Genomic DNA, 19,984 nt, shown 5'->3' on the forward strand with positions numbered 1-19,984 from the left:
CTGGTTTTGGCCAAGTTTATTTCTAGAAATTTGTACAAAAATTGATACTCCATAATACAGTCTATCAAATATGATTGATGAACATTTGTCTTTAGAGGCAAGATTCCAGGAATGTGAAGTACTGTCCTCTTGCATGGAAGAAAGGCACATTTTGGAGCTCAAAATACACTCAAATGAACCATTGAAAAGGCAGGTCAGATATGCAAATAGTGCAATGTTTCAGGTTTATACATAAACACATTGTACTCCGAAGAATTCTCACTACAAGCAGCGTTAACATCCACGTAAACATTTTATAAACACTTTTTTAAAAAGTTGCTCACTTTAGAACCTATGCATGAAAAGGCTACTCCTTGACATTCACTGGACAGAATATTTAAAAGCCATCTTTGGGCAGAAGTTACTCCTAGCTTTCCCCAAATGCTTTTGGGATCCAAAACACTTGCCTGAGTAGTCCCACTGCATTTAACCCTACAGGCTATCCTAAGGGTCTGCAACACTGAGGCCACACAATTGCACCATCCCACCGCTCCTAGAACTCGTCCTTGGAGTTTTGTGGCTATGCAGGAGTCCCATATTTCCAGCTACATCTCTATGTAGAAGCAACACCTGGGACAGACCTGCTTCTAAACTGACATTCAAAATACAAGTGGTGAAGTTAACAGCCTCCACACTATGGACAGAGGTCCACCAGACTCTCATCCCTTTGTTTGCTGCCCCACCCACAGGAGGTGCCATACCAGGGTGTCTGGCAGCCTCCTTGTGCTTTCAGAAAGGGCTTTTCCAAAGCAGAAATGCCCTTGTGCTATGTAAGCATGTCTCAACATGGCTCTTCTGCAACATGCCTGTAATACTGCCATCCCACTCAAATCCTGCTGCTTTTTTGATTGAAAACCAGATGGATCCCACTCTCCCCCAAAATAGCTTGTGCTATCGGGTACAGTAGCTGTAGGAATGTTTTTAACCCATTACTGGCAATAGAACAGCATTATATAGCAGATTACAAAGGCAATCATTTCCCCCATCCAAATCCTCACAAGCAATAGGGAGTTGTGCTTTTTTTTTTATAAAAGACATTTGTAATGGGATTTATCCAAAGCAAAGCCTTTTTTGTGTGTGTAAAGTGGTCTAGCAATACTTTAAACACTTTCTTTACGGACACATACACCCACGCATGCTTTCAAGTACACGATGACAGCTTGGACTCCTGGAGAAGATGTGTTTATTCTGAGAGAAGGAGGTGCTGCTGAGCCAGTCCCTTCAGTTGACTTCCAAGGCCTCTGTTTCTGGCAGGCCAAATTTGCTCTTATACTTGTCAAAGAGTTTGATCAGGGAGTCCACATATATGCTGTGGTAGAAGTCCACTTCCCTCTGGGATGGATTATCGATTTTGGGGATGCTGATGGGCTCTCCAACTAGTAAAGAGAGGGAAAGACCCACATGTTAGGTTGAATGTTCCTGTACAGCCTGCAGATTTGTCTTCTATGGCCACAGCTATGGTAGTTCAGCACATCCACCCTGGCATAGCACAGCCTGCCGTTATAGCAGAGGTTTGCCTCATTCCTCCCAGTTCTGCTATGCTCTGAAGCACAATTTTCTCACCACATCTGCAGCAACACCCAGATTCACTTTAGCTACACAAATGCCATCAGAGCAAAGCCTCTGCTGTGCAAGGTGGTTGGAAAGTCCCACTTCTTTCTCCTTACAGCAGCAAGGTAAATCCCTCCTCAATTAACAGGAACCAAGACTAAAAGCTGCAGTTCTTGTGTTCCCTTATACACACCACAAAAGCAATGTGGCTTTCCCCCCCACCCCCCTTCCCTCAAACCCTTGCTTCTTTGGGTTGGAAGACTCAAAGGCAAATTTTAGAGTTGGCTTTAAGATTCAGCTGTCAGACAGCATCACACTGCCAGTCCTAGGAGTGCATGGGGAGGCAGGCTGCTTCTCACTAACTATCCAAGACCAGAGAAGGTAGCAGCTACAGCATATTTTCCCCCAAAAGAGCTCACTTGCAAAAGTATCTGCCAGAAGAACATGATGGAAGGCTTGTAGCCTCTGGAAACTCTTCCAGTTAGTTCTCAGCTATGCTGGAAGGTTTTATACAGAAGGGAAAACAGTTTTATAGTCAAGACTCCAACACCAAACTAGAGTAGAGGTATGGCATAGACTCAAGTACACTACTACCTAGAGAAGCACATAGCACATTCATACCAAGACCTTACCAACAGTAGTGATGGGCTTGGAGTAAGGTAACAATCCCCAGGTGTTGGAGGAGAAGAGGCCACGGCCATGAAAGATGCATGGAGCAAAGCCAATGTGCTTCTGAAACTTCTTCTGAATCCATCTTCCCCAGGAACCCTCCTCAAAGATCACCTGCTTGTACACTTCATTCTCCCCAAAGGAGTAGACAGGAACCAAGTCCGCACTATAAAGATGGAAAGATGTTAGGACCCCACACCGCTGGTCTGCAGTCAATACTACAGTACCACAGTCACACACCTTTGAGGCTGCACATTTGCAGATTTTAGTGGCCAGAGCTCTCTTTGCAGCACAAGGTACTGACATAGGTCAGCCAGACTTGACACGATATAGTAGATACACTTCTAAGCACGCAGGAGATTCATACTTGCAGTGGGCCTGTGAAATACTACCCAGTCAGGCATTAAATACGCTTCCATATAGTCTCATCTGATTTTTGACGGACACCCCATTCCAGACACATGGGATCCCTGGAGATCACAGGGCCTACATAGGTGATGCCCCATGCAGATTACTGACACCGGCCTCCCCTTGCCCTGGAAGCTTCCTGCTGTCCTAGGCATCTTCCCACCCCATCCCCTGCTCAGAGGCAGAAGCCAGAAGACAGACTCATGTGCCTGATGCTCTCTGTGCATGCATCCACACAACACAGCAAGACTGCAGAAAGGAGAATCCATTCAAAACATCAGCTGCTTCAGGGGATAAAAGCACTTTTTGTATGCTAGCAGTACTGCTCTGGCATTGAGGTTTCCTCCTTACCCATGCCGTAGAGCCAGTTTCACAAATCCTTTCCGGTTTTTCAGTGTCACAGAGTTCTTCCCCGGGGTGCAGTTCAGGGACTCAGCTGCCCCTCCAACCACAATGATGATGGCATTGCCACTGCCGTTCTTGGACAAGATGTAGTCTATGCTGTCACGGTTCACAGGACATATACCTGCATATCCAGGAGACAGACATAAGGGTCAAGCTGCAAGATTAAAATGATCCTGAAAATACCAGCCATACCTGTAGCAAGAAGTTTGTGCCTTGATTTGTACGTTGAGTTGTCCAACTTCCCTGGGGTCATAGAGGCTTGGGTGTATTATCGGGCAACTTGTTCCTCAACTAAACCAGCAGTTAATAGACCTGGACAGCACTAGACTTTGTTAGAAACAAACTCCACCAACACCAGCTCTCCAGAACTTGCCCTTAACACAAAAGGCTTCAGCAAGGGTTTTCTTCTGTACTTCATGATGCCAAAAATCAATTGCCTAAGACATCCTCCCTCTAAGTAAACTTTGCCGTATGAGCTGGTTTATCCTTGGGGGGAAGAAGCAAAGCAGTTGTGTCATTTTGGTGGGTGAGAGTCTGAATTTGACCAGCTCCTCAGCAAAACCAAGCAGCTGAATAGATTGTGCCTTGGGAGGATGCTTTAGTGATAGAAAAATAATAAACGAACAAGCCTTTCCAAGACAGATCCATTACAAATTAATCTAAAAAACCAAATTTTCCTGAAATATCAAGCTCTTGCACAGCAAGAGCACAATCCTCTGCTGTCCTGGAATGGAAGAGATGTATGGGGCAGAGTGCTCACATAAGTCCATGCTCTGAGACAAGTGTCTGGGAAGGCCTTTCCCTCTGTCCCACACTGGAAAGGGCAGGACTGCACTACCAGTCACAGTCCTGCCCTAAAGCTGCAGACCCCCACTCCCAAGGACCTTCCCGTTCAGCTCAATGAAAGACAGCACCTTTCATTTCTACTCTGTTGCTCTAAAATGCCGTCTGATTCTCTGCTCCCGAAACCTGTGCTTTTCTCATACAGTTATTGTCAGAGCTTGCTCATGCCTCACATTGTTGGCCAGGATAAGCTGAGAAGTGATATGCCATCATTTACATTCCCATCCACACAACATGTCTGAGCTGTGCTGAGTACTTGAGGTCATTGCACTAGGAAGGGCAGTATTACACAATTTAATTTTAGAAGCTGATTCTGCACATCTCATGGTAGTCATCACTTGAACCAAGAACTAAATGATGAATGAGTTCTGTGGAATTATACAAGGCAAGTCTGCAAGCCTTCATATGTATCCGGGTATCAAGGTCACCACCTAATCCCAGCTCCAGACCACAGGGGAGCAGACCTCACTGGAGACAGATCAGCTGGATTTGAATACATAAAAAAAATTTCTTTCAGCACAGCTACATCTCTCTGACCACATTTCCTTTGAAAGGCTCAGGCTGTACTTGCTGCCCCATAGGACACCTTCATACTCCATGCTCTGCACCAAGGCTCCCTGACAACACAGCCCAGATTCCTGTTCAGCCCTGTCTGCTGGTCAGGGGAGATTACTACTGCCCACAACACTGAAACCCTTCCTCAGAAAACACAGTGAGACATACAGACAAGTGGCAATTGCTGAACTGTGCTCCTTAGCACATTCACAAAGTATATGGGATTTTTCTGGCCATCTCCTCATGCTTTAGAGGATCCCTGATGTAGCTCTAATCTCTAGTAGGCTATAAAACTTTGTAATATGTAACAGTTGGTCCCAAACCAACTAAGTATGTGTATTGGTATAGTAATATTTGTTAGGATTGCACTTGAAGTGGTTCAGCCACAAAACAAAGGATTGGAGGGAGCTATCAGCACTTCCTAAATGATGTTTAAACCTTCGTAGTGACACCCTTAAGTTCCAGTACAGGAAACTGAAGACAAATCATGGCTTTCTGAAAAGTTTGCTTTGTCCAACAGATCACACCTATAGTATTGCTTAAATCTTATGTATAAAGGAAGCAGAATTTCTTACCAATTTAACTGTAATGCTCAGGGATAGCCAAGCCAACCTTGTCAGCAGTGATGTTGCTAATGTCTTACTCCCACCTTCCTTCCAAAAGGGATGGAAGCAGCTCTGGCTAGCCACAGAATTTGTCTACCAGTCATCTTGAGCAGATGGCACATGCTTTTTTAAATACAGAAAGGCTGTGTGGAAGCTTAATCAACACAACTAAGTTACAGACATGATAAGACTAGAAAGCAGATCCCAACCTGTCATGCACCGCTGTCCTGTAGGATTCCCAAATTATGGAAATTAAGGACTTCACACAGCAACTTCCATCTGGTGCAGGACAATAGAAACCAGCTTGAGATACTGCCCTTCCTAGGCAGGGACAAACACCTTTTCTGCACCAGATGCAGTTATTTTTCTTCTCCCTCACCAAATCAAGGCAGTAATCTTGGAAACAGCCAAACCTAGCTAGTCAGAGCCAAGTATAGCTACTCCTATCTTTCCCCCAGCCACGGGTCAAGATTCAGCCAAACCACTACATTAAGATACCTGTTTTAGAGTCATCTATTGGCGAATCTGTTCCAGGGACAGCAAACGTGGTACTGACCTGTTCAATTCAGAGTTTCCCTCACCTCTGCCTAACTGATGGGCATCCTCACTCCGAAAAGGAAGCTCAGGCCATGCAAGGACACCATTTCTTGAGGCTGTCAACCATGCTTCCTCTGCCCAGTTATAATCTATTAAGTGCTCCATTAAAATACTGGTATCTATTAATGTCATTCAGTACAGATATCACTGCCTAACTCCTGTGACCCATCTGTGGGAATATATTCAGGGAAGGGGCTCTTCTGAACAGCTGGAGCCATGCAATACCCCCAGACTCTTTACTCCTGGCTGGCAGCTAAAAATGTGGTTGGGCGAAGAGGTCAGCTATCACCACCCTAAGTTCTAGATGCGTGATAGCTCACGTGGTAGAGCCTAAGAGCAGAGCTAGTCATGGTATTCACATTTCAAAGGCTCGCAAATATTTTATATTTTCAGTCAGTGCAACTTCTTCATCTACCAGTACGTCCTAATGATAACTAGTACACTTGCTTCCATGTCTCCATCTTCTACACCCATAACTACAGATGCCAGATGTCTTTACTATGCCTTTGGACAAGAGTATCCTTGAGTTAAGGATGAATACAGAGGAGCAGCAGTCCCTGCAGCCCAAGCTCTTCACAATTACTCACAGCTTCCTCTTGACAACTACACAAAAGCAACATTTGTGTGATGCTACCAGAGAGAAGTGGTTACGTGAGCTTCTCCCACAACTTTTCACTTGAAAGAGGGGAAGACAGTTCAGAGGCAAGGGCATGACTAGGAGGAAGCACAGTGCATGTGCTTGCACTTACCACCAGACATTAAGTAGTCCCTCAAAATGGGCATCCTGAAGTTCCCAGCCAGCGTTGCAAGGTATGGTCGGATCCCAGGGAATTTCTGGCTGACACCTGTGGCCTCTGTGCTGAAGTTGCAAAAGGCACCCAAGCCCATGATGCCATGTGGATGGTACCCAAAAATGTAATTTTTGGTTGTCAGCAGATTGTGGGTTTTAACCAGCTAGGAAAGAAAAGAGTGAGCTCACATGAAAACAGGTATTTTCAGGTAAGAAAAAAATAGAGGAAAAAGTCAAAGCCCCCCACTTTTGTCTCTCTTCCCACCAGGCAGAACAGCCTAAGAGCTGGGGTATGGGCTATCCTGGATTTCAGAGGCTGCAGTAAGGGCAGCCATTTAGGCTTCAGTTCCCCAAGCAGAGGGAGAAGAATAAGCAGGCTGCTGGTGGACACAAGATGACTGTCAGCCAGGCAGGAAGAGGGGCTGGGCTGCAGTAGCCTGTGCCCTTTGTTTCTCTACTCCTCCCCAGGGTATTCTTGCAAGCCTCTTGCCCAAACCAAGTCCTTCCTGGCACTGTAGTCACAGCTACACCTTGTTCCAGGCCCTCTCTCAGCACATTAGTGGATCACATCCCAGTACAAAGGGAAAAAAAAATCAGTGTCCCATAGCAAAAGCAAGTTTGCTTAACACCTGAAAAAAGATCCAGCCACTTAACACGCCTACTGGCCACCCTCCAAGAAGGAAAATGTGCAAAAGGGTGGCTTACCACTGGAACCTATCCCTCCTTAAGTTTTGTTCTGGCCTACACAAAGGGCCAACAAGACACCAAGCCATCCACAGCAGTGCTCCAATTTCTGCAGGACATGCTCCAGGAGCAGTGATCATACTGGTTTGGGGCTGTGCAATATTCCTAACCACTTACTCATCTGTTTGCACAGCATGAACATGACAAAGCTGTCTTAGCCATACACAGCAAAACCAATACCATGGTATCACTACTGCCAGAGGATTTTTTTGGCGCTGTAAGTAGCAGCAGTGTCCCATGCATCAGAGCATCTTCCCCTGGCAGTACACAAGCAATCTGACTAAGCACCCAACAGGACTACTGCATCATCCCACAAAAGAGGATCAAATTTAAATTTTTCAGCGCGCAATGGTGCCAATTTTTGCTGACCACAACATCCCAGCAGCTCTCAGACTGGGACAGGACCTACAAGCTACAGTTGCTCCTTCAGCACAGGGTGCTAGAACAACTGCACCCCATCCCTCAGATTGTATATGCAAAGGTCACTGTCAACTCCTACAGGAAAAAACGCAGATTTCCAAGACGTCACATCAGCGTTACATACCCTCCTGCCTTAGCCAAGAAGTGCCCTGGCAGTAAGCGAGCAAGTCTGTTTTGTCAAATCATGCTACAGAGCTGGAGTGCCACTGCGACATGCTGAAGCAGCGTGCCCAGAAATTTGATTCCCTCCTCCCCATGTTCCTGTCACGGTCCCTAGATGAGACTACAGCACTTGTGCTATGTAAGACAGCAGCTGCAATACAGGCATGACAGCCACGGGTTAAGCAAGCTGACTACCCCTCCTCATTGTTTCCTCTGGCTCTGAGGTCATGTAGGGCTCCAGGAAGCGTGTGCAGATGCTTGTGGCTGCAGCAGCTCTGTAGAGCCCTGTGGCCTGTGTCACACCAAGTCATCCTTTCTTCCCTTTCCTTTCTTGCCCAATTAGTAGATGGCTTTGCTTTCACTCTCGAGGGTGAGAGGGTGGTGCCTTGACCAGTTACAACAAACAGGGTTGCCAGACTACAGACTGGAAACCACTCTCCAGGAAAGACTGGAGGGAAAAAAAAAAAGCAACGATTCCGTAAGAATCCCTCCATCCGTCAGCTCTTGCTCTGTTGTAGGACAGACTCAAGGCCTGGTGGCTACAGACACACATGACTTGGACCAGTGGCAGACATTCCTCCTGAAAGCTTTTGCTAGAGCAAGTGGTGGTTTCCAGGTTCCAGACCTCACCCTTCACCTGCACCAAAGCACAGCTGCTTTGAAAAGGAAGCCAGCTGAGACAGAGGGTTTGTCCTTGCAAATCTGGAGCACAAGACATTTGTCAGCTGATCTTGGTAGAGCCACATGTCTGTCTCAGAGTTGTCCTGCTGCCAGCCATGGCAAACCTACTGCAGCCACTCCACCACGTGCAAGGACATCCAGTTCCCAGTGGAACCCGTTGCTGGCATACCTTGTATGAGCCCCAGCCAAGCTGCAGCCTTATCGCTCTGTTTGCTTTCCAAGACCTCCTATTATGGAGCCATAGGGCTGGCAATACCCACCACTTGCACAAGCCGTACAGGAGTAAGGCAAGAGGTATGCAGGGAACCAACTCACCCACACACCTCACCCATGGCAAGGCAGAAGGGGAATATCTGAGCAACTCTAGAGACTCAATGAGAAACATATGCTCACAACAGGGATTTACAGGTCTGAAAGTCAGCCTGGCATTCATGTATATATATACACATATACACACACACGCTTTCCCCCCCAGTTCATCCCATCCAGACTGCCACAGCCCTCCACAGGTTGTCCTAAAACAGATGGGTTCACAGAAAGTGAACTTCTTCCTCTACCCAACTCAAACTGGGGCAGCCAGAGACTGCCAGGCATCAGACAGGTTTGTGCCCTTATCGGCCAGTGGTGCAGGTCTTGGATCTGCTAGTGCATAAACTCAGCCCAGGGTCTGACCTGCCAACAATGAAGGCTCTGCCTTCAGGTTTCCCTAAATTTAGAGTCACAGAATCATTTAGGCTGGAAAAGACCTTTGAGATCATCAGCTCCAACCATCAAGCCAGCATTGCCAAGTCCATCACTAGACCATGTCCCCAAACACCGTATCTATGCGTTTTGAAAAACATCTCCAGGGACGGTGATGCTACCACCTCCCTGGGCAGCCTGTTCCAATGCTTTAATCTAGAAGCAGGGATTTTTTAAGTGCTGTAATCATTTATTTCTAGTCTCAAGCAAGACTGAAGTTTTCCTTAGGAGGCTGTTCACTCACTACTAGTTTTCTTGCACCTTTCCCCTTTACAAGCAAACTCTGAGCTGCCTTATTAGAATGGCCTAAGGAATTGCTGTAGCTGTCATTTGACATCACCCTTGCAACTCTGTTCTGAGCCTCCAGCAGGTTTTTCCTTTTGCCTTCAAGGTCTTTTCCAGTCCCATACAGCCTCAGCGCTCCCATGATGAGACAGAGGCAAAATGTCCTTGCTGCCCCCCAGCTGGATGATTTACAGTGCTGGGACTGAAGCTGAACCTTCACCCCACTGCACTTAACATGCCTGTTCCCAGCTGCTGTCTGAGACCAACCCTATTTCAGTGGGAGCAAAGGTCCATCCATCTGCTCTAGTAATAAGATTTCTTTAAACAAATCTAAGCCCGCCTATAAAAGCAATAAAGCAGTACAATTATGGTAAAAACCCCTAGTGTTAATATTTGAGTGCCAGATACACTTGGAGAACAGTATTTACTATTATATTTGTAGGAATGGGATGAGTAAACAGCACATTCAAGTGTGCAGAAAGGGGACTGCAGAGATACTACTGCTCATCACCAGGAGCCTGCAGAACAGGAAGAAACTGGATGCCTAGGTGGGTGCTCAGCCTGCCTGCAAGCTGAGCAGCACAGTGACCACAGAAGCATGCAGAAAGCAGAAAATTAGAGCTCATCCTGCAGGATCCAAGCAGCAGCAGTGAGCATATAAACTTGCTTAACAACTGAACAGCTGCAATTAGCTGCATCACACCCAGCAGCACTATGGAAGAAATTATCTCACCTCTCCAGCAATGCAGGCCAGGACCTGAAGACCCCTCCAGGCTCTCAGTATTACCACCATGCTACACCACAAACAGGAAGCAAAAGCCTCCACCTCCATTTTGTAAGTCATTTACAACAGCAACTAAGGAGCAGCTTTGCCAGGAAGCCAGCCAAGCCAGAGAATGCAATACAAACGCTGCAAGAAAAGTCTGTCTTGCAGCAGTCCTTGCTCTGGCTAGCTGCCGACTCTCCCATCTCAGCAGGAGACTGAGGAGGTGTCACTGCACACATCTGAAGTGCTCACTGCTTCAGAGGTGAGCCAAAGGTCTGCAGTCCTTGGTCTCTGAAGTGCTGTTGCCAATGGGGATCAGCAGTAGCTGTGCTCACATGCTCAGGTGATGGCTTCTTTACTACAGAAGATCTTTAGCTTGTGTCACTCCCGACATGACATCCCCAGATCAGCAGGATGTGCTCAGGCAGCTGCTGGGACCTGGCTTGCCCCTGCAGCAGCAGGCACACAGCACCATGTTCACACCTGCAAGATCCTGGTCTTTACCTACCAGTTCAGCACCAGGATTTAGCTCACTGGAAGCCTCCTCAGCTGCTTCATGTACTGCTTAGCTTAAAGCACTATTTGCAAGGCCAACCACTAAGCAGCAGACAAACTTAAGCTTCTAGTGCCCTAAAATAGCTTATTACTGTCACAGCAGCTGCAACAAGCCCCAGTGAATATGGACAACCTCTGCTCATGCTGAGGAATTTAGCCAGATTCAGGCTGGTTTCCAAATCCACCCAGCATTACAAAACACAACCTGGTACTTCCAGATACAGGTACAATAGTCCTACTGGTGTTTCAGGCCGGGAGGCACTGCTGACTCAGGTGGAGACCAAGCCTAATCAGCATAAGTATCAGAGCAGAGCCTGCTTTTCATGCAGCTACTCTGCTAGAGCAAGCCTGATCCCAGCAGTAGAGCTGTGGAAGGATGCAGCAGACCTAGGACAAGTGCTAGCACACAACTCTGTCAGAGGTCGGTACTGGTGGCATTTCAGTCTAGCCAGATCCAGCCTGCATCCTCAAGACTGAGCTCACACCAGCCAGGTACAGGGAAACCCTGGCCTTCAGATCTGCAGCCACCCAGGACACTATGCCAAGAGGCCTCCTCTCCCAGTATTTTGGTGCTACAGCTCTCACCTACTGGGAGCTGGGTCCTTGTTCCTGGGGAGGTGGCCTTAGGGGTTTGGAAAAAAAAAAAATCTGTAAAACTGCTTCCTATTTATTTCCTAGAATAGGAGTAAAATCTGAGCTAATATCCTAAATGCAGGTGGTGCCTGTGCCTATATGGATGCAGCTATCACAGCTCTGCATGCAGAGCTTGCAGAGGCAGTTTAGCATTCCCAGTGCCACGGGTGAGATTGTCACTGGTGTGATCTGCCCTTGCAGTGCTCAGTGGACACACTGCACAGGACAAGGTGCAGCAGATTACTACCCCAACAAACCATGAGCCAGGGAAACAAACCAAGCCCTGCTCAGCCATTACAGATTGTCCAGGATCCAGTCAAGGTGAATTCTGCAGACAGAAGATTTAAAACAAGTGATCCTCTCTAGACTGAAGACAGGCAAATAGTTTATTTTTTTTCAAGGAGTTCCCATGCTCTTAGCAAGTTCAAGCCCAAGCCATTCTGGCGGTCGGTACCACTCCTTGCAAGAGATAATATTCATAGGATCAGCCCCATTAGACAACCACCTCTAGCGCCTCACAGCCCCATGATCCATGTCAGCAGCTTTTAACAACTGAACAACCAGCTGGCTGCTCCCCTGTAGCAGGTCAGCTGTCAGCCCTTGTGTTCTGCCCTTTGCACCATTTACCTGCAGGCTCCATAAGCCTGGCACAACTCTGCCCCTTAGTGACAAAGGAATTACAGCCATAAGGGGTTCTCACAAGTGGACTGTGTGAACTAGTAAGTATTTACCTAAACTGAACTTTTTTGCTGTTTTTATCTAAACCATCTCATCTCTAAACCTACCTGAACAACCCGACTGACAAACTTCTAATACCTACAGTGGATCTGACCTGCATGGCTGGTGTGGAGCATGCTTCCATGAAGGCAGATATAAAGACACCAAAGGAGGGGAGAAACAAGGGTGCAGCCATTACTGGTGACCCCCTTGAATCAAGTCCTCAGGAGAAACTACCCCATTTTAGCCTTCAGCAATATCAATACGATGGGGTTTCTTGCAGTACTGTGGATGCTGTACTACAAAACAACAGTTGAAGCCCTCTTCAACACTGGAACATGCTCTGTTCTCCATTAGCTATGAGACCTTGGCTGACCAGCCACTTGCAGCCTGTGCCATCATGATGTATTTTTCCATGTACACCTACCCTTGCCAAGAATTACCTGTTCACAGCAGCAAGTGTGGCAAGAGGTTTGCTCACCAGCAGCAGGTTCAGGCACCCTGAGAGTCCAAGTGACTTTGCAAAGGAAGAATCCAATCTATGCCACTTTGGTTTCCTACTGGAATTGGATTCCCTACTGCTCTCTGAGGCTGGACTGTCTTAGGGGTGGGTAGCTCATCAAAAGCCATGGCAAGGTCCCTTCCTTTTGCTCAGGCTGAATAAAACTTGCCAACAGCCTTACATAATAGTCCTTTCGGCTGTGTGTCCTTCCAAAGAGGATCAAGTTCCCTCCTAGCTGAATTTGGCCCCTGCTCCCTTCCAAGCCCCTCAGCTAACTCTGCAGTCCCCAGGGCAGACTGGCAGCCCTGTCCCCTGCCTGCAACACGTCTGAACTACCAGGGAAAATACATGCAAAAGGTGAGTAAGTCACAAGCTGGAGAAATGGAGCTATTCACACTGCTGGAACCCCCCCTTCCCCAAAGCAGCTAGACTTCAGAGCAGGTTTTACCACTCCCAGTGAAGTGGCAGGACTTCTAGTACACAGGGTTCCCAGCTATTCTTACCCAGTATACTGCTGCCCTAGGGTGTAACTGGAAAACAGGCCAAAACTGCACTAGGTGTACTAGGGAGGAACAGAGGTATGGCTAGGCACAACACAGGGCTGCTGCAGCACAGAAGCTGGAGAGATGAACAGGGAACCTTACTGCCACAGGGCAGATTGCCTCAAGACCATCAGAAGCAGCAGCTTCTACAAATCACAATACCATCACTGGTGTTGCATCTCAGATTTTATAACCACAGCTGCTCCAAGCGGTAGTACAGCAAAGTAAGGCATGTCCTACTTAAAGCTCAGTGTCATGGGTAGACTAGTATAGGTACAACATCATTTCCACAGGGGTTACTACAAAATAGTTAAGTGCCAATGCACAGTATTAAACTGTTACTTACTCTTATTGGAAAATAATCCCTGAAGTACCTCCATATAGCCCAATTTCTCACCCACTGGGATCTTCTTCCACCTAAAGAGAAGAAAACTCGTGGTTTTAAAGGCTTTCCACATGGGTGTCCCCCAAGAAGCCTAAAGGACTCCACATAGTTTGCTGTCTTACTAGAGAAATCAACAGTTTCACTCCTCTAAATGGGACACCTGCATCTTTCACTAAAGTCAGGTGAAACCATCCATCCTCAGGACTTCAGAGTACTTCAAGCTAATTAACAACTAACTACAAATTCACAGTAGTATCTGACCTGATAATCTGTTGTAGTTGGGCAATGGAAAATTCAAGCTAGAAACAGCTCAATGTTCACCCTAGAGTCATCCTTTGGGAAAAGGCCAAGATCCTGGATGATTTCAGTGGTCTTGAAGCAATGGAGAATTGTGCTAATCTGGCTATGAAAGGAGTTGCCATCAAAACTTGTCGTTGCTGTAGTGGGTTCTCAGAGCTGGTTTCTACAAGTTGTTCTCTGAAATAAGAGTTTTCTGCTTTATTTGCAGCAACACTGACTCCACAGGGGACCCACATCTTAATAGTCATGTGACAGCCTGAACCTTGTAAGAGATTGAAGACAGCAAGATCTTGAATCTTTATGCATATAGATCTTTCTGGCCTATAGAAAGAACCTAAGCCTTAAAAATATGCTGCTAAAAGCCAGCAATGGCACAATACTAGTGAGTGTTATCGTGAATTACCCTCAGCATCAAAACCTGCAGTCACTGCTTAGGCCAAAGGCTGACATTTATATGCTTCACTGAATAATGCTTTTGGTCAGCGATTCAGCCAACCACCACTAAGAAGGGAAGTCACCCAATACAAAGTACTTCATTGGCCAAACAGGAGGACAGGGACACTTAAACAATAAGGATCTATTCTGCAATATTTACCTTTCTTTGGTGTATTCCAGTCAAATACCAGCCAGGCTAAATATAGAGCCGCAATTGCCCAGCAGTCTGTGCACAGTATGTACATGAGGATTAAAGTGCAAGCAACACCTGGATAGGTCCAAGAAAGATAAGAAAACAAGGGTGCATCAGGTTTTGGTCTGCATTTACACTTGCATAAAGAGCCTCTTGCCTTTTGACCCTTCTATACTGACGTCTTAGTCTCAATCTGATGTCATTAATCCTCAATCAAATCGGATTTAGCTAAAACCCCTTTATGTAGGACTGAGACAGCTTCCTCTAAAGCTACATGCTTTGAAGTACCTCAACCTCCCCTTCATGGTTTCTCCAGGTCTCTCTTCTATAGTATCTCCAGGTAGGGCAGCTGCTTCATCAGGCAAGAGCAAGACTTCATAAGCATCAAGATTTCCCAGTGGCCCACACCAAGGGAGTTTCTTCCACCATCACACAAGCCTTCCACACATTACACCAGCTCTACACCAGCCACCCCACCAGGGTGCCAGAGATCCCACCCACAAATGATGTTGCCATTTTATCACAAACTAAATTGGGAATGAACAGCAAGACTTACTTGACAGACTGCAATCAGCATCTTTCTCCACAATAATTATCAACAGCACTATGGAGCAGAGCAGCCTGAGGCTTCACATAACAGAAGCACCCAGAGACAAAGTCTTTACTATTTTAGTAGTCTAACAAAAACAGTTCTTGCCATTCTCTGGTACCTCTTGGAAAGAGACCAAGCCAAGAGGAAGGCACTCTTGTTGCAATCAGTTGCATCAGTTAGTAGTTGCTTCTAAGAAATTTATTCTCTGTAGACATTCCCATGAGCAAGTCAGGTAAGATATTTCCAATTGCTTCAGCCTTATTTGTACGGTAGACACAGACTTGTGCTAAACATCAGTAGGTCTCTCTCTAGCTTCTATGTTTTTTCTAGAGCCAGGTGAAGTAATTTATTGCCAAAATATCAAAGTATGCAAGTGCTTTACAATACTCACACACCCCATAAAGCATCTTGCTGCAGTACACATCCAGTAATTAATGCTTATATAAAAGTTAACATTTTTGCATTAAAATTCTTCCAGAACAAAGGCAAAGAAAGCTTTGCTTTAGGCCAAAAGGTAATACTTACCCATGATAAGGAAAGTGAGAACCCATTGCAGCACAGAGATGATTTGGAGTTGTTTCTCTACTTTGGATTTAGATAGCCAGAACAAATCCTGCAGAGCAGAAAGAATGTTTGATCCTGTGCCTAAGAAAAAAAAACACAGAAAGCCACATTTGCACCCTGCACAAAGGTATCTATATTTCCTTTCAAACAGAAGGTTTAAAATCAATTTTTGTGCAGTTTGCTTTTAGAGCAAGGCTTGTCAAAGGCTCATATTTCCCATGGAGTTTGGGCATCCTGGAAGGGGAAGGATTGCCATTTGCAAACATTCAGCTGTTATGGGGATACTGGAGGGGATTAATAGGTAACATCAGTTCCCACTTCAGCAAGCCTCTATTCACTCAACCATAAAAGGGCAGAGGACATTAGCACTGGTCCTAACATATGCCCACACTTCAAACTGCCAATTCCTGGAAGCAGCATTTGATAAGAGAAAAACTCCCGAGTTCACCATAAGATAAAGATCAGCTGTCCCAAACCACAGGCAAGCACACACCAGGCTGTGGTCTGGACTATTGCTCATCCACCCTTGACCAAGCCTGCTGTACAGCTATGTGTGTGTTCACGGAAAGCTCTGCATGCCAGCCTTAGACAGCACAGCTCAAGGGCTGGTTGAGCAACACCCCAACACACAACCCCAAGGATGCACAGCTCCAAGGGAAAGGAAAACTATCACAGCATTTCTAAAGCAATAAATGAGGTGGGAAGGAGTTGAAAGCCACTTTTAGAAGCTTAAACTATTCAGGTAGGGTGAAAACCAACTAAAGCTGAAAGACTTGATTTCTATGAGGAACCACCTACTGTGGTGTCTGCTGATATCACAGAATGACAGCCTGGCTGGGGTGGGAAGGGACCCCTGGAGCCCACCCAGCCCAACCCCCTGCTGAAGCAGCTCTCCCAGAGCAGGTTGCACAGAGCTGTGTCCAGGCGGGTTTGAATGTCTCCAGGGCAGGAGACCCCACAGCCTCTCTGGGCAGCCTGTCCCAGCGCTCTGTCATTCTCAGACTTCTTCCTCACATTCAGATGGAAGTTCCCATGTTGCCGTTTGTGCCCGTTGCCCCTTGTCCTGTCACTGGGCACCACTGAAAAGAGTCTGGCCCCCTCCTCTTGTCACTTGTCCTTGAGATTTGTAGGCATCGATGAGTCCCCCTCTCAGCCTTCTCTCCTCCAGGCTGAACAGCCCCAGCTCTCTCAGCCTTTCCTCACCAGGGAGATGATCCAGTTCCCTGATCTTCATAGCCCTCTGCTGGACCCTCCCCAGCAGTTCCCTTATCTCTCCTGAACTAGGGAGCCCAGCACTGGACCCAGCACTCCAGCTGTGGCCTCACCAGGGCAGAACAGAGGAGGAGGAGGATCACCTCCCCCAACCTGCTGGTCATGCCCCTCCTGATGATGCTCCCCAGGATCCCACTGGCCTTTTGGCCACATGGGCACACTGCTGGCCCATGGGTGACTTGCCATCCAACAACCTCCAGAAAGAAGTGGGCTTTCCTTCACTTCTCTTCATTGCTTTATTTTACAAGCACAATAGTAACTGTCTGAAATGCAAATCAAGCTTCTGGCCTATGAACAAACCAGGAGGCATGCTTACCTATTTCTTTTTCTGTTTAAGGAGCAGCTTGTTATTGGAAGGGATGTGATGCTGCAAAGCAGCTATTATATCAAGTGGGTTCAGTCCCTACTAATGCTGGCAGAGCGTGACACTGCCAGTGGTGATAACCTTAGCAAGCGCCCACACTTAGCCAAGTGAAAGTGATTGCAAATAGCTTCTCCATTAGATGTAGGAAGGTACCAGAATTTTTATTAGTTTCTACAAAGAAATTTTCACTGGTGCATCCTTTAAATATATGAAACATCTCTGCAGCCTTTCCTAACTGCTGCCCTTGCTGACAGCCTAGGCAATAGGATTAATGCACAATACCAGCTGTATTAGTTTTGCAGCTTCTCTGCTGCCCCTCTTCAATGCCATGCCACATTAAGCCTGGACATGGTCCCTATGCTGACAGCTATGTGCCCTCCTGAGAGTTTTCTGTAGTAAAGCCACACCAGAGGCTGCAGCCTAAATCTAGAGCCAGCCCACCCAGCTCAGACCCTTGGCTCTGCTTGTCTACCTTGAGTGAACAACGCTAGCAATGGTTTGGGCATTAACTACTCCAAGCAGACCAAGTTTTGGTCTAGGATAGATCATGTCACTGCAACTGCCAGTAAACTGAAACCTACAGCACTAACCCAGTCTGAAGCAGTAGCTCAAGTTGAAGGCTTTACAGGATAGCATAGCACAATATTAAGAGTGAACTCAGCAAGTCCCTCCCACTTCTGAGATGCGAAAGGAGAACATGTTGAGTTAGAACTATCACCATTGCACTGATTTGCAATACTAGAATACCTAAGCAGGAAGGCTCAGAAATCCCTTGCTGTAGCTCTTCACATTTGGCAGTAAATCCCCAGATCTGGGGTGAGTGATAACTTTTTCTTTACAAAGTCAGAAATCACCTGTCCAAGGGTAAGAGAAATCTGTCCTTCCTGCCAAAGGGCCACAGCCTAGAGGCAGCCTCTACTGCAGCTCCAGGAACATGCCATCCCAAAAACCTGGCTTACAAAATTACACATGGACAGACCTCATGCGGTCCAAGGACTGCTAGATACTTTAAAGGGAGCCTTTAGCAATAGTGATGTCACTGGCCATATCTCATGTCCTCAAAAATAAGCCAAAAGTCTTAGAGACTATTTGTGATCCATAATAAAAGCCCAGCCCCATGTAATTTATCCTTCCAGCACATGCACTTACATTACCAAAACATCTTTGGATTGATGAATTCAACACTCCAGCCTTAGATCAGCTAAATCCCTATCCTCTTCCCCCAAAGAGAACAACTGCCTACCCCTCCAGAAAGGGATCTGTACTTCAGCATTTTCTAGATGCTTTAACAAGTTGTAGGCATTGCTAAGCCTGTAAATAGACCAGTATCGAGTAGCACAAATCAACCTATCAGCTTGTTTCCCAAACCACATTAAGCTTTTTGTGGCAACATTCAACTCTTGCAGACAGAGGGAAGGCATGGGTTTGGCAGACAGCTCCAAACAGGCAGCTGACCACCTGCCCTTGGACAAGTGGTGTCCCGGGTCAGTTATTTCCTGAAAGCAAAAACATCCTTCACAGATCAACATTCCCAGCACCAGAAAAGCCTGCAGTGACCATGGGCAGAATAATATTAGTATTTAATTCCCAGTTAAGGGCATAAAGTAAGTCCAGTGGCATTGGAAAGGGCTGGGGGAATAGGCAGACGTGGCCCCTGGCAAGTGCCAGTGCATGGTCTAGCTTTGCACCAACAACCTGCACACTCCAGATGGATCCAGTGCATGAACTGCAGGCTGGGCAATTACTGTCTTTAGTGCTGAGACAGCTCTTTCCAGCCATTTTTGACCTTGCTGTTCATCACATCAGTCTTAACACTGTGTATTCAACCCCCCATGCAAGCCTTGCCTCCTTTTTCCTTCAGCTGTAGGTAGCCAGGAAGCTTTTTTTGGGAAGACCTTCCACACTCTGGAGAGTCAAGCTGGTTACTGGTGACACAGGGCAGAAGAGCTTTGACAAGTCATCAGAAATCTGGTTTTGGGGGGGCTCAGCCACAGCAGAATAACTCAAAACTGATACCTGGGTTCAGTTCTTTGAAGAAAACCCTTCTTTGAAGCGCTCACCTGTGGGCCCACACCAAGCATCCTTTACATATTAAAAACCCAAAGGAGAATTAAGCATAGGAAAAGCAATTTCTTTAAGTTTCAGGAAATATATTAGCCTAATAACAAAGTTTAACAAGGCACATTAGACATATCTACGATTATCTTTGAGGCAGAAGGATACTGTATACCCCAGCCTTTGGTATCCATTCATATTAGTATTTTCCCAAGGAAGTATTTTGAATCCTGGAGCACCTCTACCTTCTACTGCTGAAGTCAGTCACTTATCCTGCACTGGCCACCCAGTGCAGCCCTTGGAATGTTTTCCAAAGCACCCATTCCAGAAATGGACAGCCCAACATCCACACAGTAGAGGTCTTAGCAAGAGCTTTCCTAGTCTCAGATGAGGTCCTGAACCCCTCAACTCACACTGCAGCTCATGCTCTGGAATATTCATGGGATACTCCCTGCACTAAGCCACACATAGCTCTCAAGGATGCTACTTGTCAAGATGGCCAGAGTAGTGACTCCTCCAGGAGACCTCACTGCTGCCCAGTAAAAGCAGTCATCTGCAGCCTTCCAAGGAAGCTCAGTGATGTTAGCCAGCTGTCTCTCAACTGGTGATGGTCT

General features: G+C 46.6%; 1 protein-coding gene across 2 annotated transcripts in view; it reads right to left on the reverse strand.

The window, feature by feature from the left end:
* DGAT2 (diacylglycerol O-acyltransferase 2) overlaps positions 1–19,984 on the reverse strand; it is a 24,090-nt gene continuing 4,106 nt past the window's right edge. The window contains exons 2-8 of one of the 2 annotated variants that reach the window (XM_055802558.1): positions 15,641–15,728; positions 14,491–14,598; positions 13,557–13,627; positions 6,422–6,626; positions 3,019–3,193; positions 2,223–2,425; positions 1–1,415 (exon numbers count right to left, since the gene is read on the reverse strand). In XM_055802558.1, coding sequence (XP_055658533.1) covers positions 1,261–1,415; positions 2,223–2,425; positions 3,019–3,193; positions 6,422–6,626; positions 13,557–13,627; positions 14,491–14,598; positions 15,641–15,644 — 921 coding nt within the window. In that variant the 5' untranslated portion in view covers positions 15,645–15,728 and the 3' untranslated portion in view covers positions 1–1,260. Of the gene's footprint in view, positions 1,416–2,222; positions 2,426–3,018; positions 3,194–6,421; positions 6,627–13,556; positions 13,628–14,490; positions 14,599–15,640; positions 15,761–19,984 lie in introns of both variants that reach the window. The other variant, XM_055802557.1, reaches the window with a different exon arrangement.

This window comes from Falco peregrinus, chromosome 4, assembly GCF_023634155.1.
Source record: "Falco peregrinus isolate bFalPer1 chromosome 4, bFalPer1.pri, whole genome shotgun sequence".
Classification (NCBI taxonomy): domain Eukaryota; kingdom Metazoa; phylum Chordata; class Aves; order Falconiformes; family Falconidae; genus Falco; species Falco peregrinus.